Source organism: Athene cunicularia (genome assembly GCF_003259725.1).
Source record: "Athene cunicularia isolate RWA chromosome 22 unlocalized genomic scaffold, athCun1 chr22_part1, whole genome shotgun sequence".
NCBI lineage: Eukaryota > Metazoa > Chordata > Aves > Strigiformes > Strigidae > Athene > Athene cunicularia.
The window spans coordinates 4,657,014-4,683,142 of NW_020799128.1; the positions used below are offsets into that span (position 1 = coordinate 4,657,014).

The 26,129-nt window shown below is 55.3% G+C and overlaps 1 protein-coding gene across 2 annotated transcripts in view; it reads right to left on the reverse strand.

Annotated features, from left to right (window-relative positions):
- Positions 1-26,129, reverse strand: part of ZMAT4 (zinc finger matrin-type 4) — a 77,819-nt gene that overhangs the window by 49,435 nt on the left and 2,255 nt on the right. Inside the window, exon 2 of one of the 2 annotated variants that reach the window (XM_026863040.1) lies at positions 24,938-25,014. In XM_026863040.1, the coding sequence (XP_026718841.1) occupies positions 24,938-24,946 (9 nt within the window). In that variant the 5' untranslated portion in view covers positions 24,947-25,014. Of the gene's footprint in view, positions 1-15,424; positions 15,708-24,937; positions 25,015-26,129 lie in introns of those variants that run through there. The other variant, XM_026863041.1, reaches the window with a different exon arrangement.

Consider the following 26,129-nt stretch of genomic DNA (forward strand, 5'->3'; position numbering starts at 1 on the left):
CCTCGGCTCTGCTCCCCGCGCTGCGCGGCCGGCCGTCACTGCACAGCCCCGCCAGGAGCAGCTCCGGGCTGCCTTCGCCCCGCAGGGGCACTCCAGGTGGCTTCGACCTCCTCAAGCAGCTCGTCGGGCCCCGCATTTGTCTCCGAGTTGCTTCAGTCTGGCTGCACCCCTGGGGAAGGACGGGGAGACCCTTCTCCCCCCGGTGCTGTTTGGGGACCAGGTCTTTTTGCTGAGCTTCAAGCACAAGCGAGCAGTGATGCCGCAGGAGATCACGGCTCCCCAAAACCTCCCTGTACCCTTGGGGAGCGCAGCAAGACCAGGGTCGCTAAAGCTTGTGGGACTGCAGAGTTCCCTTCTCAGAGAGCAGGAGCCTAACTGAGTGTCCTCCTCACACTTAGGATCCTGGCACAGGGTTTCGCTGCTTGTTTTTGCATGCGCTGCTTTTTAATAGTGACGAAAGACAGCGAGGCAGAAGGATGAGGGATGAGGATTAGGGGGAACAGGAGAATAAACGGAAGCAAAGCCTCCTTCGTGCTTTTGCATGAATATATTAGGCTGAACTGTGGAGAGGATGCAAGCATATGTAAGCTTGGCTACTTAAAGTAATTAGAATGCTCTGGTAACAATAATTGCTTTGGGCAAAATTTATGACGAAGGTTTTGACAAAAATAATAGATTCACCTTAGCACGGAAGATTTCCACACATGCATTCCACCACCAGCAGCCATTTATACAAATCACCCTTGCAAAGCTGCCACTAAAACCTAGACAGCCTGAGAGCAAGTTTAAACTCAAGCATCAGCTATTGACTTGAGAAAACAGACTCGTCCCACATAAATGCAACAGAAGAGCAAAGGTCTGTCCCCCTTTCCGCCCTGGGTCTCCGTACAGCCCTGCTGCCCAGGGCCCCACTGGGGGCCGACACTGAACTCACTGGCTGGTGCAACCCCTGCCTCTGAACAAAGCTTTTATGGTTGGTGGCTGTTAGCTGGTTCCTTTGCTTTGCTTAAAATATATTTTTTTTCTCTACTCTTCTGTTTTCCTTTCTACGATTACACGCTAGAGCAGCACCTCCAAAGGACGTCCGGGCAATACGCAGTGAAACGAATGCATGAACGTGCGTGTCCCTGCGCCTGGGCTTTAAGGCTTCTCACTGCCACAGTCCCCAGGCTCCACCGGACCCCCGGAAGGTCCAGGGAGGGTGTTTCCCTGGGGCTCTGTGCAGAGACCCTGTTACAGGGCAGGAACTGACCGAGGGACCTGTCTGCTCCCCACGAAAGGGCGGGCACAAAGATGCTGCAAGCGCAGCGAGGCCACTGCGGGTGGCCGGCTGGTGGCATCTGTGCAAATCGCTCCCCTCTGCAGCAAGAGGCAGACTCTGGACATGAAGCCCCGGGAAAAAGAAAGCAGCTTTGTTGTGTGGGTACCTGACTTACAAACAGTGCTGCTCTGCTCCAGAGAAGCTCCCTTCCCCCCCGCCCCTTTGGTCTTCTCTCAGATAGACTCTGCATCAGCGTTTTGTGGGTCAATCCCATCAGTGATTTATTAACTACTTCTGCCTGCAACTGTCATAAAGGGAGTTCATAAGCAATTAATATTTATATATTTCTAATCACTTAATTCCACTCTGACTCTCCTTGCCTACAAGTGCCTGACAGCTCCTAGAACTGACTAGAGCCTTTGGCTGATCCCCACGGCACAGCCCATGTGTGTCAGAAGAAGAATGGAAGGCAGGGTGTTTCTCCCCCGGCAGCCATTGGCGTGTCCGGGGCTGTGCAGCACCTCCAGGACGCTCGAGGAGATCCGCGGATGCTCCCAGGGAGGGACACGCTCCCTGCACGCTCTCAGAGGCTGTTCTTGCTGACAGTTGAAGAATTAACGGGCAAGTCGCAGCCCTGCCAGCTGGACTCAAACCGTTCGGTGCAGGAGAAGCACTTGTCCGCACACCAAGGTCTAAATATCTGAAACTCGTGGCCTCTTCCTCCTCCGGTGGGGACAGGAACAGCAGGGCGCCCACCACAAACACCGTGTGCTTTGCTCTCAGTGGCGTTTATTATTGCCTCTTGTGCTGGCACTCAAGTGCTGAGGCCCCCTCCCTGCCCCAGATCAATAACCTCTGCACAAGTCAGCTCAGCACCTCCAGGAATGGCAAACTGTGTCATCAGGGACTTCATTTTAAATACCTTGTGCCATATGGCTACAATTCTCAGCAGTTTCAGTGTCTATAACAGCTTAATGAAAATCAATTTGATGGGGCTGACTCCGGTTTTTGGCAACTGCCAGGAAGATGCTAACCAAGTTGCATTAAATTTCAGAGGTCGGCAATCCACATATTGACATTAGAGGCATATTCAAAGCCAAATTCCTTTTTAAGGATACACTCTGCACCAGCTGAATCCCACCCGACACGGACACGTGCCGAACATGTCACAAGGGGAGCGGTGGAAGTGCAGCTGCAGCGAGTGCTGCTGCAGCCCAGAGCCAGGCAGGAGAGCAAAACCGCTGCAGGACCAGCTGGGTGGGCACGAGCTGCCGCGGCCCTTCGCTGCCGAGACGGCCCTCGGGCTCCTCACACGGCAGGAGCAGAAGCACGATCTGCAGCCACCGCTAGCAAATACTTCCCATAGTGTTTCTGATAAATGCTGTTGTAATCTCCTTTCCAGCAGTCTTCCCTCAGCGAGTCGCTTCTATTTTTATTGCTGTATATCCCCGTTATCAAGTTCATCGCCCCTTTTTTTTAAGCAACGAGCTCAGTGAATAGGAAAAGAAGTTCTTTTAATAACGGGAAATTCACAACTGGTAGCAAAAACTCCAGAGTACACAGCAAACATGAACACAACAGGGCTTTTCTCATTCCAATTTTGCCTTTTACATCACTTCACAGACTACCCTTGTTCACTGTCAATTACTTCTGCTTTTTGACAATAAGCAGAAAACCATGAAAACCCTGAGAAGCTGCAGACGACTTCGTGTCATTTCAGGGTAGGGAGTTTGAAGACACAGCACCATCCCTCGCCCAACCAGCCTGGTGTCAGAAGCAGACGGTTTGCACCTTTTCCAAACGCCCCCCCTGCGCTGCTCGCAAGCGCCCGCACATCCCTCAGCACTTAGAGCAAGAGCTCAGGAGGGGACATGTGAGATGGAGATGGCAAATGAGGGATCTGAATCTGAGATCAGAGCCAAGTCCCTGGGTAACCGCTGTCTCAACTTTACGGCGCGTGCCTCAGGTACAGGATAAAAGTTACATGCAGACACCCCAGAAGTTGCTGACTCGGCTGCTGCAACTGCAGCCCCGCATCCCCCCCTCCTCAGCAGCTGCTCCCCCGAGACATTCAGACCCTCCCCTGCCCGCACCACCAGGGCAGAGTCGCTCCATCATGTGCACGGGAGCAGCCACACCGAGATCAATGGATACAACAAAACTGCCTTTGCACCGTCGTTTAACCAACGGGTGCCCGAGACCTTAGGGTGCATCAGCCCCTGGCCCGGCCCCCCACTGCTGGGCCCTCCCAGAGCGCTTTGTCCCATGTGGGGGCTTGATAGTCCCAAGCTTGGCCACCGAGGTGTGCACTGATCACCAGGAACTCCTGCTCGGGTTTGTTTTTCCTACTGCACAATCAAGGACAAGGAGCGCTGTACGACACAGCACTGAATTCAGCAACTTGGCTTCTTCCAGTCAAGAGGAAAGAAAAAACTGTGGTCCCTTATCCAATTTACTCCCAAGGGCCTTAACCACCTTTCCCCGTGTTAAGAGCTTCTGAAACCTCCAGACTGGAGCCCTAGAGAAGCAGCAACGGAGCACGTGCATGAACGCCAACTGCAAACAAGCCAAAAATTAAATGTCCTGATTTTCATGTTATGAATTATTTGCGGCTTTTGCTGCTGTCACTCTCCCATGGATTAACATCTCATGTAACACTTCTGTTTTCTTCTGTTGTTTAATTTGTCTTGCAATAAAAAGAAAAAAAAAGTCTTTACTAATAATTAATGTGCTTTCAGCAACTCTGTCACTGCACTTACATCAAGGCATCTGAACAAATGCAAAATACGGCCTTTTGAAGTGCCTCATCTCCCAGCGCTATCGGTGTGATGGACAGCTGAGCCTCTTCCACCAGTGGAATTCTCCTCCCGCCCAGGAAGGGAGCGCTCTGGGCGCAGGGAGCCCCCGGCTGCCCCGAGAGCAGGGCTGGGGATGGGGCTCCCCCGCCAGCGCTCCCCGGGGCAGAACCTCCCGCAGCAACGGGACGGGACCTGCCAGCCCGTCCCAGCCCTGCTGCAGAGGCAAATCCACAGCCGCCGGACCTGCAGCCTCCGCTGGTGCCGGCACCTGAATTTGTTGCCTCCCCTCTGCAGCCCCAGCAGAGGCGGAACAGGGCCCTCGCCAGTGAGCAATGGGCCGGAGCCCAGGCAGTCCCGCGTGGTGGTGGCAGCGTCCCTGCCCACGAAGAGCTCGCCAGAAGCCACATCCTTGGAAGGTGTGTGTGCTGTCTCCAGCTTTTCCTGTTCTCTTGCCAAACCAAAGATGCTCCATGTCCCTCCAGCTGTGCTGCACATCTGCCATCTCTGCCACACTTCATCCTCCCCGCAGGTCTCGTTTGGTTTGGGGTTTATCTGCCATCTCCCTACTCCCTCCATCCCCAAAACCCTCTCCAGAGTCAATTTGCTTCACTTCTGCATTCAACCCTTGATGCATTTTGACACGCTTTACTGGAACCTTGAAAATCAGAACAAGATTGTGTGTGGCATGAGCTGGGGAGCAGGAGAGATCCTGCACGTGTCTGCTGCATGTGTCGAAACCCAGAGGAGAGGCTGCAGAGAGCAACAGGGAGGAGACGGAGCCTCAGTGCAGACGAGTCTCAACCCGAGCACCCCAAGCACCCAACCTCCCCCAGCATAAGCAGCCGCGTTGCTCCTCTGCCGGGATCTCCTTCTCGATGTTTGCCAGGACTAGAACACTCAGACAGCAACAGTGTCCTTCATAGGGATGGAGAGGAGGCTGTCCCCCGGCGCGGAGGGGAGCGCGCCGGCGTTGGTGCTCGCCCCCCCTGCCCGGGTGAGCGCTGCCCAGCACCACAGGAGCGGGCGCAGGGGGAGAGGGGCCGGCTGCGCCCTGCTCCTCGTGGGATTCAGCCGTGGGAGCAGGATCTCGCCAGGGATGTCTCGCTGAATTCCCCTCAGACTCGTGAGCGGGGGGAGGACGACGGCTGCCAGATGTTCCCACCTCCTCACCTCACCGAGGCACCGTTTATAAATAGCAGAACCCAGGAAGAAAACCGCCGATGAACGGCCAGGGAAGGCAGTGCCCTCTGGCCAGAGGAACGCCTCGAGGGGCGGGCAACGCTTTCCAGGCAAAAAAGCAGCAGGGCCCAGGCTCCGGGTGTGCGGGGGCTCTGCATCCCCTCACCAGCGCGGCACAGCGCTCGGCACCCACCCGGCACTGGAGCAGCCACGGACACCAGCTTACAACCGGCAGTAACGTCCAGCTGGCGCCTTCCTGACCTGCTGCCTCTCCGCGGGGAGCAAGGGGCGAGCCGAGGAAACCACAGCGCGTAGATCTGGAGAGCAAGGCAAGACCCGGGCCTGCCGCAGAGAGTGAGCCCACTGTGCCACCGGCTGCTCGGGGGGACGAAGGAAGGATGCTGCCAAGCTCAAAGGGAGCTTCGCTGCAATCTTGAGAGTGGCACCATCCCATCCCTACAAATGCCTGTATCTGGTTATACACAGGAATTGTTCTAATTATTCACACTACATCGTGTGGCAGGATTTAATTGCAAACATGTGCTGACTTGAATAAAAATATATTTTAAAAAGAAGATTGATATATTGTGATGGTTCTAAGAAAGTTCGTAAGAACTGAACGAAGAGCGATCACACTCCATGCCTTAGGGCATCGATTCTGCATCCTGCACTCTTCAAGGACGTGGCTCTGGGGCTCACTCCAGCCAGACGGGTGGCAAAACTCAGCCCCTTTGCAGCAGGGACAGCCCAGAAACCTCCTGAAAGGGTTACAACAGCCGGGCAGGCTCCGGCAGAGGCTGCACTCCGAGATGGAGGGGCTGATGTACTGAGATGGCAGAGGGGAGGGACTCGCTTGTGCTGAGCTGCAGAGAGCTGGTGTGGGCACAGAATGGGGTACCCTGAGCGAGGACGAATCTGCTGCCGGCACCTCCCTGCAGAAGCAGACTGCGCTCAACTAAACCCTGGCCTGGGGAGGAAGCCTGGTCCGACACAGCCTGGCACGAAGCCCTGGTGCTCACTCCTTTCCCTCCTGCGCGCCTCCCCTTTTAAATCCTCCCACTGCTCCCTGCTCCGCGCCTCTCCTCACCCACCCGTGCCACCCAGGGATGCATTTTTGGCAGCTCTCGTGGTGCCCCAGCCATGAGCAGGATGCTGCCCCCGGCCTCTCGGGGCACCCACACTCCCCAGGACCCCGCGGGATGTCGGGGCGTCGCGGGGCCGGGAGCATGGGGTGCAGGGAGGCGCCTTGTGGGCTCCATGCTGCAGAGCCAGGGTTACCATGTGATGCTCGCGGTTGCTATGGAAACGGTGGTTTCTCACAGAAAGACACATAAATAGTCTCCGAGCCTCCCCAGAGCGTGGTCTGCACTGCTGGGCTGTGGGCACCCCCAAAGTCAGGGGGTTGCTGCTGCCTGCCCCAGTCCCTGCCCCACGGGCCGGTGCCAGGGCTGCGTCGCAGCGGGAGCCCGGAGGGGGGAGAAGCCGGCAAGCGGCTCCAGCACAGCCTTGCTCTGCAATTACAATCAGGACACCACGTTTATTTTTGGATAAGCAGGACCTACTTTTTCCTGTGGCTCCCTAATAAAGTACAAAACAGTAGGAAGCAAGTCAAGCCGAATCCCGTGCCTGCAGCTCGTAGCCTCCAGTACTTTGCATAATCAGGGTTTGTCATTCCCCATCAACTTCAGCTCAGAAAGCCAAGAGGCAAAGCCATGTAAGGTGGCAATGAGCTTTAGAAGAAGCCTTCAGAGAACAAATCTGTCCATCGCTGATGGGGGATTATTTTAATACTGGATTCCTTGATAAAAGCCTGCGCACAGGCCTAGCTGGCTACCTCCTACCACAAGCAGCTCCAGCCCCAACAGCACTAACCCCAGCGCGATCAGTTTAATGTCACTGTTGCTTGCCGACAGTACTAAAAGCTCCCTGCCCAGCAAAGGTTAACGAAGTTAGTGGCAGCAGAAGCAGAGATGCTCCTGATTATCCTCGCTGACATCCGAGCTGCCGCGGGTGGGCTGAGCTCCTCTCCCCTCCCTGGGACAGTCCTTCATCCATCCGCAACACATCCAATATCTGCCAGCCAGGCTGCCTCAGCCAGCGCCACCCGGTGAGGATTTATAGGAGCCCAGGTCTCCCCGAGGCAGCCAAGCAGCGCTGGCAGGAACCCTCCCTACTTGTAGTGATTGATGGACTCTGGTCCCTTCAGCTACGGCTCCCCTGCTATAGCAGAGCTTTTTGTAATCAATGGAATGATTTAGAAACAAGACACCAGGAATGCAAATGCTTCGTATCCAAGTCCCCTAGTTAGCACGGAGCAGCTAAACCCCGGCCTAATTTAACTGCACATCCAAATTCCACATTCGCTAAAGGGTATCAGCAGATTTCATTAAACTTCTTCATATTATCATGTAATCTGTCAATTAGCATTGTGTGCAACAGCAAACAACAAGGAGCTTTATCTTAAGTTAACATAAAACATTTACATCCCTCCTACAGTCTTCTCTTTTTCTTTGCCCATCTTTGATTTAAACAAGAAAAAACACAACCCTTTTCTTTGCATTTACATTCGTCCTCTTCTAAGAAGCAGGAGCATCTCCCATGCTCATCCACATGGAGCAGAAGCATGTTGGACTTTTAAGTTTTATGTCAGATCTGCCTTGTACTTGGGAGCATTTCAGCAAGCCACTCAGATAATTCATGCTGCATTTTCCCCTCTGGAAAAAAAAACGACAACACTATTCTGTCCCTCACTCACAGATGAGTAATGGTTCATCAATGCCCACTGTAGTGCTCCAGCTCTGCATGTGAAAGGGTCTCCAGGAATGCAAACTGTTCTGTTTTCATCAGTGAGAATTAAACTGCTGTTGCAGAAGGGCCGGAGTCAGGCACGCTCCAGGCTGGGCATCGGCTGCTCCTTTCGGAGACCAGCTCAGATTCCAGGGTTTGGAAAGGTCTCCTCCTCTCTGCATAGTCTGGGGACTCCTATTCCTACACTATTTATTAGGCATCCCCTGTGGTACCAAGGAGCAATAGAAAGGCATCAAAACAAGTTAATGTGCTTCATTACAACATCATTTCTAAGTGGGGTAAGTTATCCTTCAGTCATGGCCATCAGCCTTCCTTTCTCCCTAGAGAGGCAATAAGGCTGAAAAATGCTTTTCATATGTTCTGCAAAACCAAAAAAGATCCCTGTGCTTTGGTAGGGGCGGGAAAATATCTCTGCATCAGGCGCACACAGATCCAGAGCTTCTGAAAGGTGCAGACTTCTCCCAAAAGCAGACTGAAGAGACCCTCGGCTATTCCACCTGCCAGAAGCAAAGAGGTCAGGACCTGGTGGTAGAGGATTTCTGAGGAACAGGAAAGCATCCACCAGCTAACACCAAATTCCCAAAGCAAAGCATCACCTGGTACAATCGGAGCCAGATGAGACTGAAACACTCATTGAAACATGACTTATTCTGGAGAAACCTGCGTGGAATGGGGTTCACCACGACCTGCATCAACTGGCAGAGACAACAGGCAACAGCCCCGTGACCTCCTCAGCACAGACAGCAGCAGAGCTTGCTCAGGAACCGAACTGGACTTGGCAATTTGAAAAAGCCTGAAATACAAACCAGCCTGCATTGCAGAAAGAGGCTGTGAAACTCCCCAAGAATTTCATAAATACGAATTAGCAAAGACAACCATAGATGGCACCAAGAACTCGGTTCCACCCTGCTTCATGGTGCCATTTCCCACCCGGCCTTGGAGCGGCACGTTACAAACCCGCTCCTCCCGTCCCTCTCTCCTCATGCCCCATCCAAGCAGCACCTTGTCCCCGAGGCGGGGGATCCCCCTGAACCCCCAGCCTGTGCCGGAGGAGCCAGCACCCCCGGGAACGAGGGCAGCACCGCAGACTGCCCAGCACCTCTTCACGTCAGCACAGCAAGAATGTCTGGCAATTAAAGAGAGAAAATAACAGGTCCCCATACTCTGCGTGGCTCCTGTCCCTGCCAGACTCCTGTGAACTACAGCAATGTGCTTGAAAATTAGACAGATTAATTATTGCTACAATTAGCCGTATCGTGAAGCATCTCTGGTGGCAGGAAATAATATTGTCATAAACTTGTGTAATCACTCGGTATTTTCAGATGAGTAGTTGGATCCACAGTTATCATCTCGACACCTTCACCAGTGACATTGTAGGATGGAAACCACAAAACTGATTAATTAGTTTTCATTTTAAGTCAAGCTAAACTCTGCCTCTCTCTGCCACATGCCCTCACTGAAGCCAAGGCTCTGTGAAGCTCAAAGAGGCGGTGAGTGTGGCCATGGAACCGTTACAGCCAAGAGCCAGCGGAACGCTCCTGGGGCTCAGCCCGGCCCTGACACGGGAACACCAGCTCCGTGCGTAGCCTGGCGTGACCCCGGCCTGGCCACGGCCACCCCCCACGCACCCGGCGTGGCCGCAGGGCGAGCCCCAGCCGCGAAGAACCGCTGGATCTGCTGTGAGACCCAACCGGCTCGGCCGGCCGCCGCACAGGGGACTTTTTTTTTTTTTTTGCATGGGAGGAAGAAAAATCCCCACTGATCGTCCCAGATTCCCTCTTGTTCACCAAGAGCACGCGGGCGTGTCCGCAGACCCCAGAGCATTTCCAGGTCGGCTGGAAGCCCAGGGCTCAGGCCGGCCGCCCCGCACTGGCCCCAACACCGCAGCCGGGCAGAGGCCACGCAAGTCTCTGCCTCTTACTCATACCATCAGCTCACACGTGCTTATTATACTTCAAATAATAACAGAGGAGCTTGCACCGCATCCCATATGACGGGGGGGTTTAACTGCTTAATTTACCACTTCAGAAGCAGTGGGTGTTCGATTCCAGCCTGTTCTGGGGTTTCTGACAAGCTGCTCTGGGTGCTGCAGATCCAGTGATCAGAGCTTTTCCCATTTTCTTTATATAATTTTGAAACCACTGCGTGCCTCATACTCACAGCTCGCTGCTGGGTGTCATGTCTATGGCTGTACCCTTCAAGACAGCTTTAAATACCAATGTCTCACTTTGCCACCAAGTCCACCCACTGCTTTTAAGCGGCTGGATCAAATTTAGGAGCAGTTTTAAGTTCACAGCACAGTTCCCTGCATCTCCTGGTGTTGATACCGCTTTGAGAGCCACGCGTGTGGCTCCATCACACCCAGCTCACAGGCAGTCAGGGCCCTGTTCAGGGACGTGTGATACATGTATACCATACATACATGTATACCATACATACAGGTAACATGTATGAAATACAGAACCACATAGATCGAAGGGAGAGACAGGTGACACCTCCTGGGCCCCGAGTGCAGAGGCTGATATACTGGAAAGGTTTATTTATACTCTCCTGCCTTGAGGATTTGTTTCATCAACAAACACATATTGGCAAGAAGCAAGGTCTAAGCTTAACTGCATCTTCAACCCCATTTCCTCTTTAACAAGACAAAATAAATACATTTCTGCTTTACAGTTAAGAGGAGTGATACTATTCTCCCCTATTGCTTTCCAAATGAAGCTCCTGAAAGCCCCTTTTGAAGCTTCCTGATGCATTTCCAGACCCGCTCCCGCTCTGTGCTCTGGAGAAATGGATTAAACGAGCCCTTTGAAGTGCTGCTGCTCATCAGGCGCTCTGGGGTGAGCTCAGCTCGGCTTTTTGTCGCGTCTGGAACGGGGACAGCAGCCAGCCCTCGCCTTCCGATTTCCCCCTCGTCCCCCAGATGCCGAGGGATGGGGCTGGGGCCATGGCACGCCCGAGGCTGCTGTGTTCCACCACTGCAGCCCTCGCCCCCCACCATGCCCCCACCCACAGCCGCCACGTCCCTCCGGCAGCGACGTGCAGCTCGAGGGTGAGAACTCGTGACTGGCACGAGCCCTCTGCCTCCCGCCAGGTCCCCGTCCCCGCTCACCGGCCGGGTGCCTGCAGCCGCACGCAGCCAGCAGCTGCCCGGGGGACCGACCCTGCCTTACTCATACAACAGACCCTTCACTCGGCGCTGCCACATTGCAAAGTCTTGCAAAGAATCTCCCAGGACCGAGCCTGGCACTCGACAGGCAAAATGGTGTCACGAGGCGGACGCTGCCACAGGCGTGAGCTCCCCTGCACGGGGAGCCCAACAGCCGGCATGGACCAAGCCACCCATGTCCCCTGGCAGCACAGTAACGGGCTAAAATCTGTCAAGCATTGCACAACAGGAAAGTTTTAATATTGAGAATATTCATCTCCAGCCTTTTCTAGTTAATGAAACAAAGCAAACTGTCGAGAAAAATGGCAACATTACAGTAAAAACAACAACAAATTAAATTCTAATGCAATTAGAGAGCAATTAGGGATCTATCCTCTGGGAGCATTTTGGAACTCTGGGTCTTTCTCAAAACCTGATCTCTCTGCAACTTTATTTCTTTCTAATTAATAAATGAGGAAGCAAATGGCATGGCTTCCCCCCGGCCCCAGGCCCCTGCAAAATGCCATCTCCGGCTCTGCGGGAGCAGAAGGTGGTGGCAGGTAGAGGCGTTCACACCTCCGAGCTGCGGGGAAATGCAGCTGTCAGCAGAACGAGGTGCAAAGGCAGGGAGAGCAGAATCACCGCCGGTGTCTGTTGCAAGGTGACCAGAAACACAAAGACCCAAACACTCTTGTGCAGGAGCCAGGCTGGGCAGGCACCAGCAGACAGCAGAGCACGAGCGACCCTGGAAAACCCTTTCCTCTCCTGTACACAGCTCCCACAAAAGCCACAGCACAGAAAAATATGTATTTAATTCCTCTTGACTTTTTAAACTTACCCACGTATATGGTATAGATAAGCACCCACTTAACCAAACTGCTCAAATACACTGCGGGAAGGGCAGGACACCGTGGGGCATCGGCCTCCGCCACGTCCTGGCAGGGCACGAGGAGCCTTCAGCAGCCCATGGCCTGCGCTCGCCTCTCCGCCATCCCAGCGAGCCGGGAAAGGAGCGTTGGGCACGTCCTTCCCTGCGGGGCTGGGGACATGGAGGGTCGAGCACAACAAAGTGCCCCAGAAATGGCAGAACTGAAACAAAGGGGTGAAGATGCACCGTCCCACTAAGCCTCTCCAGTCTCATCCACGAGCTGCCTGAAGGTCACAGCTGCAAAACCAACACGGCAAAGCCTGGCTCTGTTAAACCTTCCTTCAGGGGATGCAAACACAGTACATGCTCTCTGCAGAGGAGGAGATGGCACGGTGTGGAGGAAAGCCTTCCTCCTCATTTCCTGAAGCTGCTGCTATTCCTGGGGGCAGCCCTGTCTGCACTACACAACTCCAGTACTTCACAGCAAAGGGTGTTTTTCACACTTTGTAGGGAATAATAAAGCTTCCGTATGTCCCACTACCTGCCCAGCAGCTGTCAGGAAGACAACCCCTCCGTGTTCCGCCAAGGAAGGTACCTGTGCAAGGAGGGAGGTGGGAGCCTTGACCTTCATCTGTTTCTGTACCCAAATCCACCCTTGGGAACGTGAGCGGCCTCATTTTGGCTTGAAATTGGCCCAGTTCTGATCTCTCAAACCAGCTCTGGATCTCAAGTCACACCTCTTTCCTCGGGAGCTCAACCCAGACAAAGCGAGACACCCAGACCTGACTGTGCCTGGGCCACCCGGAGCAGCCCCGGCCTGGCTGGGCTCTCAGACCCTGCGGTGATTTCCGAGGGCCTTCTGGGAGCCCTCCTGACTCTGAAGAATATCTCACAATGAAAAAGGGTCAGTTAGAGGCTCACGGCTCTGAAGAAGATGCCGACTTTTGGTCAAAAGTTGCTTCTTGCAAAGGAATAATTCTCAAAACATCCCCACTATTACTGTCTACATTTGATTGCTGATGCGGGGGAGGAGGGCTGTTCATTGGTGTGCTTGGGGATTTTTCCTCACCTCAACAGCAAAACCCCGGCAGAGAGGGATGACACATCCACAGAGGGACCAGACTGGCCATCAGCATTCCCAGGTAAACCTATGGGCACGAAGAGGGGGAGCTCAGTGATGCAGTGCCATAAATCCCCCAGAGGGAGAGAGCTGGGCTGCTCACGGGGAGGAAGGTGCTAAGTCAGCAAGGATCAACTGGCTGCACCTATTCCTTTGCAAACTGGAAGCAGTAAATAAACCAGATCCAGGCAAATATCAGCAAAAGATCTCCATACACAGACAACAGCTTTTCAAGCAGGTCAGCAACGCTGTGACTAGCGAGGGGGGCCTGTCAGAGGTGTGGTGTGTGCTCTGCAGCACACCTGGGCACGTGGAAAGGCAGCAACACTCCACCTCCTCTGGGCTTTTCAGCACAGGAGAGGACAGAGCAGGGCAGAAAAGCCTGAGGGAAGAAGGCTGGACGCAGGACAAAAGTTAAGACAGTACAACTCGGAGCCAGGCAAAGTGGATTCTGAAACGTGCACACCCAAGTGGGCCAGGTACACACAGAAATGCGGCTGCAGCTGCTACGTACGGACAAGGATTATTTGGAGTGACTCGGAAGTGACTAAGAATCATCAGACAGAATCAACTGTGAGGGGTGGAAATCAATCCGAATTTTGGAACAGTCCCACGCCAGGATGTGTCCAGATCCCCAGGGAAGGGATGAAGGAGGTGCCAGAGCAGGTGCAGGGATGAGGACGTTTATAATCGACAGGTCTGCACTGCTCTGGGAGTGATACAGGACTCCTGCCCTCCTGCTTCTGATAAAATCAGGGGGAAAGACCCATTTTCACCTAGAAAGCTCCTCTGCTGCCCCCCCCTTCCTACAGTAGATGAGTCACTGTCTAGAACCTTTATCAAAATACCTCTTACAAAACTGTTTATCAGGTCCCTGCCATTCCCCGCCCCGCAGCACACTGCAAGGAGAAGGGGCAGGAGACGCCTCAGGTCACCGTCCCTTTCCTGGGGAGTGACAAGAGCCCCAAAGCTGAAACCCCCCTCTCCAGCAGCACCCCCTGCTCCCCAGGGCTCACCTCTGACATTCCAAAGCCGGCTGTTTGTGTTTTGCAGATGGATTGCACGTGCTCGTGCAAGAGCCAACAGCACAGTCTCACGCAGAAAATGCAGACTGGTGATTTTTAACTGTCTCCTCAAGGCTTCGCCCAACGCCGCACAGGCTAAGGTCACTTCAGCGTTGGCGGAGGGCGGAAGGAGCGTGCGGCCGCCTGAAGGGCAGCAATCGGAGCACGTTTAACCCCAGGCACTGAGGGGACACTGCCCAGCTCCGGCATCCCTGGCCGGTGGATACGGGTGGCCAGCACTTCAGACGCGCAGGGGTCAGTTACTAGAGACCTTCCAGGCAGCCCCAACCAGCGGCCGCCCCGCCCGTGCCGCACAAGGAAGAGCCTTTGCTGAGGCTCCCAGACCTACGGAGGACCCCGGCGCAACACGTGGGGCCAGGCAGCCCCACGGAGACACACGGAGAGACCCTCCCTCGCCGGGACGAGCGGCCGCGGCGACCGCGGGTGCTGCAGTGAGTCGGGTCGGGGCTGCCCGGGGACGGCAGCCCCGGCCCCCCGTGCTCAGCTGCCTCCCTGGAAACTGCTTTTGCTCTCTACACGCTGCTGACTTGGGAAGTTCTCCAAACTTCCCAAACAACAGAGAGAACAGGCTTGTTTTCCTGCATCTGCAGACATCCACGCTCACATCCCGCAGCCCCAGGGGCTCCCGTCCCCACGCCGGACAGCCCGGACACCTGCGCAGAGTCCGTTCAGCAGAAGCACCCCCAGTTCCCACTGACTGTCCAGCGGGGGGGCTGCCCCTCGGGGGACACTCACACCGAGAGGCCTGCCCGGCCATGGCCACGGCTCACGGGTGGATGCGATGCAGTGTTCAGCAAAACTCCACCGGCAAAATATTCCAACGCCTGGCATGGGGCTGGACCCCTCGCACAGCGTACGCTGGTCATCTCGGACCTCCCGCCATGGGTCTGGGGGTGGCACAGCCAGCACAAGCACCGGCTCCCCGGCAGCGGGGGCCAGGTCGGACCCCTGGTCTCGGGCTCCCCCTCCGCAGCAGCGCTTGCGGTACCAAAACCGCTCCGGCAGCCTCGCCACACCTGCCAGCGTAACCGATCCCCCCTCGCCGCTCTCCCACGGGCACCGTTATTAAACAGCTCCGATTCCCCAGTAAACTTTCCTCCAACTCTAATCAACAGATTCAAGCAACAAGCAACGCGCAAGCGGGTGGGGATGGTCGGTACCTTTGTGCCGCCGGCGGGGCTGAGGCACCGAGGGCAGCGGAGCTGCCCCAGCGATGCCGCCCCAGCGATGCCGCCCCAGCGATGCTGCCCGGGAAGGCGGACGCTGGACCTGCCAGCTCGGCTCTCCTCTCCCCGACCAGCTCTCCCAGCAGCCCAGGCCAACTGTGCTGGGAAGGCGCTGGGCGATGCTCGGCCGTCGCTCCAGCTCCACCCCTAGCAGCAGCGATTGGCTCCGCCGCGCTTCTGCAAGGCTGCACTGGTCCCAGCAGCCTCCCTCCGCACCCAGCTCCCACTACCAGCAAGAGCTTCCCCAGGACCGATTCCCACGGCCCGAGCCAGGCCCTGGTCTTGGGCAGCCTTGGCGGGTCAGGGAAGGCCAAGCTGCCCGACACAGCCTAGATCAGAGCACCTGAGGGGGACTTTGCTCACTGCGAAAAGAGAAGGATGTGCAAATCGGATCTGCAGGGCAGAGGCTGTGCAGGGTATCACAGGCTCCGGTGGGAATGTATTTACTTCCAGATTCACACTTTCGCAGATGACGCACTTATTTTAATACCCTGGATTTACAGAGCAAGCACGCCTTGCGCTGCAGGCACCCGCCGCCCTGCCCAGAGGGACAGCAGGAGACAACCCCCACCCCCACCCCCCCAGGGATGCAGGGCAGGAACAGCTTTCCCAGAGCAGGGGCCAGAGGGGAGCAGATACCGGGGAACAGGACGGGTTCACCTTCAGCCGCAGGGCAGTCCTGGCCCCCTTGGGCAGGACTGACGGGACACAGCAGCCAGCGAGCAGGTGCCCAAGGCCAGGGGCAGAGAGAGGAGGACAAGGCAATGAACAGGGGGAGGAGAAATGCAGAGCCTGCACACCTACGTGAGGAGGAGACAGTCCCTAATGCAGCACCATGCACACAGGAGTCTGTAACACACAGCCAGGCTTAAACCTAACCGATCTCCCCACTCTCAAATCCAGCAACAGCTCAATCTAGAGAGTGGACTTTCCTTATTTTGTGCACCATATCCTCCAGGCAAAGCCACTTCAGAGCTGAAACTGAAATCCCTGAAAACCAGGGTGTAGACGAGCACAACCCCAGACACGTTCCCTCTGCCAACGCAAAACTTCAGAGGCAATGTCATCTTACTGCCCTCCTTTCTGCTTGTAACGAAATAAGGAGGGCGAGGACCGGCGTGGCCCCGCAGAGGGTTTCTGTCCCAGCTTTGCTGAATTGGCAGACACCTCATTTGCCAGCACACGAGCCTTGCTACTCACAGGTTGGGTAAGAAATGGGGACATGATGGAGCAGAGAGAGGTTGTGCTCCGAGCCTTGCGAGATGGCATTTCCAGCCTGCGATGCATATGCAAACAAGAAGAAAGGCAGTTAACCTGGCTCTGCTCTGCCTCCCTCTGTTCCCAGAGCTCTCTCAGCAGGGACCAGGGTGCTGGGTCTCTGCAGGGGGGAAGATGTCTCAGAGATCTTTGCAGCTCAAGGCAATAGGGGCTACACCCTGGCGGAACTGGGGGAGGCTCCCCTCTCATTCCAAGATGCGGGGAGGCCCCTTTACGTCCTCATTTCCAAAGCCAGGTAAAACCAAGCACACCTCATTCCCCTTCTGAGCATTTGGCTCAAAGCCATTACAGGCCTCCTCCTTTCCTCACAAAAGCACTCTCTGTCTAGGTATCACCTTGCCAAAAACTGATAAAAATGCTCCATCTTCAGCAATTCAGATACTGCGCACCCAGCAGAGCGCAGCACACCCTGGCCAGCACCCTGGGCAAGGCCACCTGCGGCTGGTGGCCACCAAGGGGGTGTCTGCAGTACCTTTAAGAAATGAGTTTATGTAGTTTGATTTGTTTCTGTTAAACATACTTTGCAGACAGTCTCAGGGATTTTGTTTGTGCAAAGTAGCTGGCTGAGCCACACTGCTGCACTTTTGCTACCAGGTATCTGGAGCCTCATCTTGGAATGAAATGGACTTTAAATCACCCTCTATCACACAAACATTAGAAAGAGAAAAGACTTCAGCAATTCTTCCATTTCCCGCTTAATCTGCTTGACAGCAGTTTTACAGACTATCTGAGCTGTGATGCTTCATGATCCTGCTTGCTTCTTTAGCTGTAAAAAAAAAAAAAAAAAAAATAAAAAACCAAAACCTGCTAAGGAGTATTTAAGCCATTCATCTAAGCCTCCAAAATTGACACAAACTCCTTAGAGCTGCCACCTGGAGCCTCAGATACTTCAGTGCTAAGAAGAGCAGATCAGACAATATTTGCAATGATGCAGCTGCCATCCAGGGAGGAGATATTTCTTAAATCTCTTCCTTGCTTATTTTTGTAGGATTATATAATTCTCAGGAGCATCCCATGCTCCCTTGTAATGGCAGTATCAGCACAAGAAATGTTGGAAATAACTTAAAAATTAATAAATCCTTTCAAGTTTTCCAAGGTGCACCCTCGCACCACCTAGCACAGCCTTCCCTTGCTTTGACCTGCGGCTCCAACCCCGGGAGCCCTCGGGGACATGCCTGTTCCCAGACGCCTAAAGAGACACCGCGGTGCCCGCGCACCGCTGCTGGAACAAGCTCCGTGCCAGCGTCCGGCGGCAGGTCGGGGACACTCAGCTGCCCTGTCGACACGGCTGCGGGGCCAGACCACCCCGTCACCCCACAACTGGGCCGCTGGGGAAACCCCAGATCCGGAGGCCGAGCTCTGCGCCCTCAGCACAGAAACGAATGGAGAGAACCAAATGCCAGCAGCTGAGGCTGCTCTCACCCCGTGGGACCAGGAACCTTCCCTCCCCCTGGGGCTGCGAAGCCCCAGAAGCTCCCCAAGGTCTCCCCCCAGGAGCCTGGCAGCGTCATGGGCTCAGCCATCGCAGCTCCAGGGGCCCACACAGGGCTCCCTGGACAAAAACGTCTCTGAGCAGAACTCTCTTTTGCAGGAAATGACGAGAATGAGTAATTCGTTACTGCCCTCCTTTGTGCCAGATAAACAAGGTGCCCCACAGCTCTCCCCAATAGACTTGAGCAGCCTGGGCTTTGAACAAAGTGCAACACTGGAAAATTCAGCTTTTGCTCCATCCCAGCACCCCGCCAGCGTGCTGGAATGTGTTTACAGGCCCTGAGCTGGGTTATACTTTGGAACAACCTGAAACGCATCAAAACATGGAGCTGTAAAGCACCAGCTGTGATTGATTAATCACAGTAGTGAAGCTGAAGGGCTTGATCATTTTCAAAAGCTCCTTAACGTATCTTATTCTCCAAAGAAGGAGAGGTTACTGCAGCCACGGAACAAAGCAGGGCACAAACTGGAGCTGCTTCCTCCTGGGAAAGGCTCTGGGCAGGCTGCGCTGCCCCGCACGGTGCCTCTGGGAAGCAGGAGATGGAGACAGATGAGCGAACTCACCGAGCTGCTGCCGGCTGGGATGGCAACAGCCTGGCCACCCTCTCGGGCTGGGCTCCTCAGGGGTTACCGCACCCCCTGCCTGAGCCCGGGCTGGCAGCAAGCCCTCAGCCCCGAGCCTGAGGACACAGCATCGCACGAGCCAGCAAGGGCACCTTCCCCCCTCGGAGCAGCCTGGCCAGGCCAGGGCCAGCCCGTGCCCACTGATGGGCACCATCTGGGAGAAATCTTCGCTCTCGTACAGGAGCACCACATCTCCTCGCTGCCAGCGGGCTGCCCATGACCGGAGCACACACAGACCCTGCGCAAAGTCCCCCCCAAAGCGCATCGGTTACTGGAGAGGGAGGCACAGACCTTCCTCCGCCTGCAGCCCAGTGGGAAGCGAGTTTCCCATCCAACCTCCTGGCCCAGAGGAAGTTTACCCTTCCTCTCACACACATTACAGCTGTGAAATATTTCCAGATTCCTTTATTTTTATGGGAATGCTACATTTTTTCCCTTCCAAAAAGAAAAAAGCCATTTCTCCCTAATCTGACTCTGGTGGGCAGTCACACTGATTGATGTGCCTCTGCCACCAGCCCTGCTGCCTCCCAAAGCCCAAGCCAAGAGCTGACCACAGCAAGCACAGGGCACAGCCACCATTGCCCCACAGGGCTGTTCAGCAAAATACTTTTCAACTACCAATTAAATACAGAACTGTTACCTGGCCAGCAATTAATTGGCATGAGCGTCAGGGTGCGTGGAGAGCCAAGCCCCAAACAGAGCGATGCACCTGCTGAATCGGGGCCCTGCTCTGCACAGACAGCAGCAAGGACAAACACACCTGCCCTGGTACCCGGAGGCTTTGGACTTGCATCCTTGCATTTGTCCCCGTGCTGGCAGCAGGAACGCCTCTTTCCTGGCATATTTCTCTCCACACCAGCGCACTCAAGACACAAGACCCACTCCCTCAAATCTTGAATGTTCTCACTAGCTTAGGCCTGTCGAATGTGGTGATGCTCGTCCAGCCTGGCATTTACACAGCATTTCATGCTTCCAGACTGGTGCAATTACCCGGAGTCGTGCAGCAACCTTTGCAGCGCTGCTGAGCTAAAGAGACGAACCACGCAAATGCGCGACAGGGAAGGGAGAGGTACGGCCTCGAGGCATCTGAATAAACCCCACAGCCTTCACCCTCCTCCTTGCCAGAGAAGCAGCCCCTTGCTCTTCAGACACCCCCAAGCAGCTCTGGCTCGGGGGAGTGGGGACGTGGGGCAGCCCCCGCGCAGGAGGGCGAGGGTGGCCCCAAGGCCCGTGCCGTGACACAAGGTGCCTTCTGCACCACCGCCAGCGCGCGTGGCCGGGCAGCCAGGACACTGCTCCTGGGCTGCTGCTGGCTTCTGACCTGCCTCAAACGGAAACCAGATTTTCCCCAACGCAACCCCGGGTCTGACTGTCTGCTACTGATCTACTGCGTTGCTGTGACATCCAGTTCCCGAGGCACTGCATTAGCTCAGTGAATAATTATAAAAGTCTCCAGAAATAAACAAGATCTTTGTCACAGCAGTAAGCACGTTGCTCTGCTTTGCTGCCCGGTAGAACACGCCATCGCTTTGGTTCTCCTTCATGCCCAGACCACACATTAGCGCTACGGCAAGTGTGGAAGTGCAACTTGTGGCACGATGTGGCCAGAGCATAAATGAGAACCAGGCCCTGCAGGACTATTGATCTGCCCTTGGTCTAAAAGCTTACTTTATCCCCCTTTCCCCAAGGGAGGAAAAAAAGAAACCCGCTGCCTTCAAAGCCATTTTCTTAATTAGCAGTCACTGCACAGGCCAAGGGGCACGGCAGAGGCACCAACTGAGTGGAAGGGAAATAAGCAAAGTGAAATTAGTACTTGGGTTTTTCAGGAGGCACAGACAGGCCCAGCTCCTGCGTGCATTCACAGCTCAGTGCCTGCACATCAGAGCATGTCAAAGGACACTGCAAAATCTGCCCAAGCATATCATAACCAGGACTAGCTAGGTGTAGGTCACCTTGTCAGACAAAGGGGGAATTGCTGGAAGTAGATGCATTTTGCACTTTAAAAATCTACTCTCTATCTCATTCCAGTACAACAACTGACACGTGGCAAACGCCACGCTGCCCCGGGGACAGCAAAGGGCATCATTCCAGGCCTCCCCCTGAAACACCACTGACCAGACGTCAGCTTGGGATTCAGAGTGAATTCTGGGGAGAGGATAGATGCTCTGCTGTGCAATGCAGCAACATCTGGTGTTCCTCTCGGTGTTTGCTCTTTCCCTTCCCTCCCTTGGGCTATACTGTGCTATCCACATTCCGTTTTCTGAGCTGGCAGGCATGGGGGAGTGAAGAGGAGAGGAAACCGTAGGCAAAGGCACAGTCACCTGCACGTTGTTTATGAGACATCCTTGCAGCAAACTCTGCCTGAACTGGGATATCATCTCCAATGCGACGTGGGACAAGGAAGCTGCTGGCGCTCCCCCCAGGCGTGCCGCCGACGCAGGAGGCTGCAGGTGAAAGCTGCTGCACTCGCCAGAGCAGCCTCCAGCTCTGCTGCCACTCCGCTCCCACATCTAATTCCCATTTCTGATTAGAGCAGAGATCACAGACTGATGCAGAGCACAAAGCAGCACTGGCTCAGGGAGCAGCAGCTGCTCTGGAGAAAGGAGGAATAAGCTTGAGCAAAGCTGCATATCAGAGTTCACAAACCTTGCAGCCACCAGCACACAGGCTGGGGCTGTTCCTTTGGCCAGGCTGATGTGCAAAGCTAGAGCCGGGCAAAACGTTACCCTGGCTGTGCTGCCCCTGCGGCCCTTCTCCTTCCACCGCAGAGGACCTGCCCCGGGAGAAGACGCCGTCTGGCACAGCAGCAGGAGGGTCGGGCTCCACGGCACTCCGGCTCTCCGGCCAAGCCCCTGCAGTTCCCACCAGAAAGGGCCGTGCCTCCACCACACGTTTCACACTTGCCCCGCACGAGGCTCCTTCTGCTCCATCCTGCCGCTCCACAGGCGCCCGCAGATGCTCCCCGGCCCTCGCCCGGCCGAGCAGCACGGCCACAGCCCGGGGTCTGCCCAGGCCCCCCCCAGCCTTGGCACAGCCAGAGAGCAGCAGCAAGAGACCCTCCTCGGACCCGGGCAGGCCCTATGCCTTTGAGACTGTAACGGCTCCCATTCTCCTCTGAGGCACGATACCCTTTAGACTTCTCCTTTTCTGACATTCAGCAGTCAAATTTGAGCAGGCAGCCGCGGTTTTTTTGCAAAACAAAGTTTGCTAAGCGTGTTTCAAGCACTACCTGCTTCTTCACGGAGGTTTGTGGGTTCTTCTGCCAGCTCGTGCTGTTTGAAACAACGTGAACCGGTGGCCGACCCCGGCTCCATCACACTGTTAAACATGCCTGCGGGATGTCCCTAGATAGGTTACTTTGATTTCCTCAGCTCATCCTGAACTGCAGTTTTTAATCCTCGGGATAACAAAAGGCTGAACTGTAACCGCCTCCCAGGATCTCAGACTCTGGCAGAGCATCCTTAGCTCTATACATAAGAATTGCAGCACCCAGGGAGCTTAAACAAAGAGCCCCAGGCAGCCCCAGCCTGAAACACTGGGAACAATGCCATCGTTCACGGATAGGGGAAGATGTTTGGAAATGCAATTTCCGAGGTCACCTTTTATCATCCAGGCAAACCATAGGCACAGCTTAGAGCCTGAGCGCTGCTTTTGTCAGCCAAAGCCAGCACTGGGGATTTCCCGCAATTACCAAACAGCCGCCGCCACATTTTCAACAGGTCCTCTCCCACCTCCCGGTGTCTGCCCCAGCAGCTGAGCCCCAGGCGAGGCAGAGGGCAGCCAGCTGCCCACCAACCTCTGCGAGGGATTTAGTCCTGTCCCTGAGGACGGTTAGGCTCGGTCCACTAATCTCAGAGGATACAAGAATTTTGCGCTTTCTTCTGAGAAATCCTCACAGCAAAGCCTGGAAGATGCAGCCAGCCCAGACACAAACATATTTCCCCTGTGGTTACCCTGATGCCTGACTGCCGGCACACAGACATGCAATTTGTGCCTCATGAGGCAAAACCCAGTGAAGTGTTTAACTTGACAACAGGAGCATTTCTCCGAACGCTGCCACCTCAGCTGACCCTGGCACAACATCACAGGCCCCCCCAGCACCACTCCGCTGCCTGCAACACTCCACTTCCCAGCAATCGTTACCTCCATGCCAGTTCTGCAGGCTCCTCGGGCAGGATTTAACATCCAGCAGTCCTTCCCTGCACCCTCTTTTTGCTGCTTCTGAAAGTTTGGAGTTTCTCCCCGCCCCTTACAGCAGACTAGCACAAAAGCCGCCTTTGTGCAGATGCCGTTGAGAGGGCAGCCGAGGTTTGGCACCGAGGGCAAAGCCCAGGCACTGGGAGACAGCTTGGAGATGGAGCCCCTCAAGCGGAAAGCCTGGCAGGAAGATTGGCTCTCGCACAGGGAAAATGTGGCCCTTAGCCCAGGCTGAGCTGCATCTCGGAAGCCTGTAAATAACAGCCCTGCTTGGCCTGGAGCTCACTAAGCATTGCTAACGCCCCGGTTTTTCCTCTGGCTTAGAGATACGGGGACCAACCTCTCTGCCTACGCCACCAGCATTAATCGAGTTAGAGAGTGGTAACACACAGAGTGGAACAGACACGGCTGTCACAGGAGTCCCCGAGTGGGAAGAGACATGAGTAACAAACCCTTACCTGCCAAAGCGTCCCAAGCGCTCCCTGGCAGCATGTGGTGGGTGGAACTTGGGTGCGAGCCACCAGCCCCAAGCAGAGACGCAGAGGTGCCCTCCCAGCCCCCTTTTCCCCTGCCCTCCGCTGCTGCAGCACTGCCGGCACAAGGAGCAGCTGGGGCCAGGGGAAATCAGGCCAGTGGCCATCGGCATTCTGCCAGGACAGCCCACAGCGAGGGGAGATGCAGGTCAGCTGGGCAGGCACCCTCACGAGCCTGCCTCCGAGAGGGCCCAGCTGGCAGCACACACCTGTGCTGGTCATCCTGGCTGCTCAGGACCGCACAGGAGGGAGATGCCTGGGTGCTAATGGCTCAAATGGATCCCAGTTACTGTAACTGGTTACCCTGCACAGGCTGCAGTGCTGCTGGAGGATCACCCCACAACAGACCCCGCAGCGGGCTCAGCAGGGAGACGGGGCACCCTGGTTCAGAAGGGAGCACGTCCCAACATGGACCTGTGCCCACAGATCGTCTGTGCCAAACCTGGGATTGGCTCCACAGGCGCTGCACTGCTGCAAGGACCCTTCTGTCACCAGATCATCAGTGCCGGTGTTTTCCCAACACCGAACGAGGCCCGCCCGGGCCCCGTTGCTGTGGCACAGCACTTGCCTTACAACCAGCTGCACAAACACTTGCTCCATCACCCGCCCCAGGCAGGCTTCAGCATTTCCCACGTTTGTGTACCAGCTGGGGAGGGTGCTCGCTGCTGCCTGACACTATTTAAACCAGCAGACCAGGGCTCTCCGGCCCCATGGACAAGAGACGAACACCTGTCAGCAAACAGCCAGCGGTTTGAACAGCAGGCTGTCAGACACCGTTTGTCACTGCTCATTGATCAAAAGGGCCATTCTGATGGGTTTCAGTGCCTTTCTCAGGAAGGCTGAGGAGAAGGAGAGCTGGGTCGATTCCTTACTGTTCTTTGACTGAGACCTGCTGCAGCCTGTGCTCCGCATCGGCAGGTCCCAGCCGCAGAGGAGCCCATGGACACGGGCAGGGCAGGGCACCCCCAGGACCCCAAAGCCTGGGATGGGGAGAGCCCACAGGACATGTCCCGCGCGGGCCCCTCTGGCAAGTCCAGGCAGCAATACCTTGGTCATCGTGAACAGTTTGTACCTGTCCGCATACAGCCAGGAAGGGAATTTCCCTCGCAGAAGCAAATTCTCTCTCTGATTTGGGCCCCACAGTACATACGGCACCAGGAGTAATTTCTATACCCACCCTAGCCCAACATGCAGGGTACTGTTTGTCTGCCTTGCTATAAATAGTTTCTAGCACTGCTGAGCAAGGATTAATGACTTTTCTAATTATACCACCATCAGTTGGTGACAGGGGAATGATACTGTGCAGATGTCTGAGCCCACTCACCCAGTACATGGCTGGATTGCTCTGCGCAGAACACACCCGTACGTCATGCCATAATTCCGAGGAATACCAAGTCACGACTGCAGCAAAACAAAACAAAAGGTATTTAATATTAAATAAGACACATCTGGAAACCATGTCTACTCCAAGTTACCAAAAGGAATCCTATCAGCTCTGGGTGGCATCCACAGAGCTGCATTTCCATTGTGATTTGTACCACCCCTTCCGAGTACACAGAAGACCTGTTTCGTATCAGCTTCCCAATTAACCCTTGATTTTAAATTGGCTTTCCTTATTAACTAGGCAACTGCTTGCTTTCTGCTACTGAGAAGGAGCATTTTTCACATGCCTGAACTACCCAGGCCACAGCAAGACCGGTGCCTGCTCACGTTCCACCAGCTCCCGGCAGCCCTCGAAGGCCTGAGCTGTACAACCATCTGTCCTTTGTCCAAACATTCCTTCTCCTCGTGATTGCTAACAGCGCACACAGGAATTTCTGTAGAAGGGCTCCTCTTTCAAAAAATGCTAATAATAGGAAAGCACATCTCGCAACACCTGAGGACAGTTGGAGTCCACCTTCCGTGTTTTAAGGTCTCCTATTTTATGACAGCACGAACAAGATGCCGTTTCAGAGGGGAGGATAGTATTTTGGTGCCAAAACAGCTCTCCATTTTCTGAATGGTTGATGGCTATGGCAAAAAATGTTTTCTCCTGAGGCCATGGCAGGTGTATAATTTGCCTGGGAAAATTACTGGCAACCTTAAGAGCCAAGGAGCCCTTCGTTCAGCAACTGCAGCCCTGAAAGCTTTGATCTGCGGGTCCCCAGAACATGGCAGAGGCAGACAAGTGCCGCTCCCCTCTGCGGTGAGAGCCCCGACGTGCTGGACGAGGGGCCAAACGGCCTCCGCAGCTCTGCCGGGCTCCTGGGAGAGCAATTTTGGGCAAGGGATCAGGGCGGTTATTTTGCCCAGTCATTCGGAGCCACACGAGCGGCCCCTTGCAGCAGAGCTCCTGCCCTTTGCGGGGCCCAACTAAGGCAGTAACAATTCTGTCCGCTGCACCAGGCCTCCGGGCCCGCGCTCGGGCTGAAGGACCCGCTGTGGGTCTCGGATGCCGGCCCAGGGGAGCGGCCCGGGAGCACTGCCCTGCCAGCACCCGCGGGTGACGCCGCCAGGCCAGAGCAGCCGGGGCGACA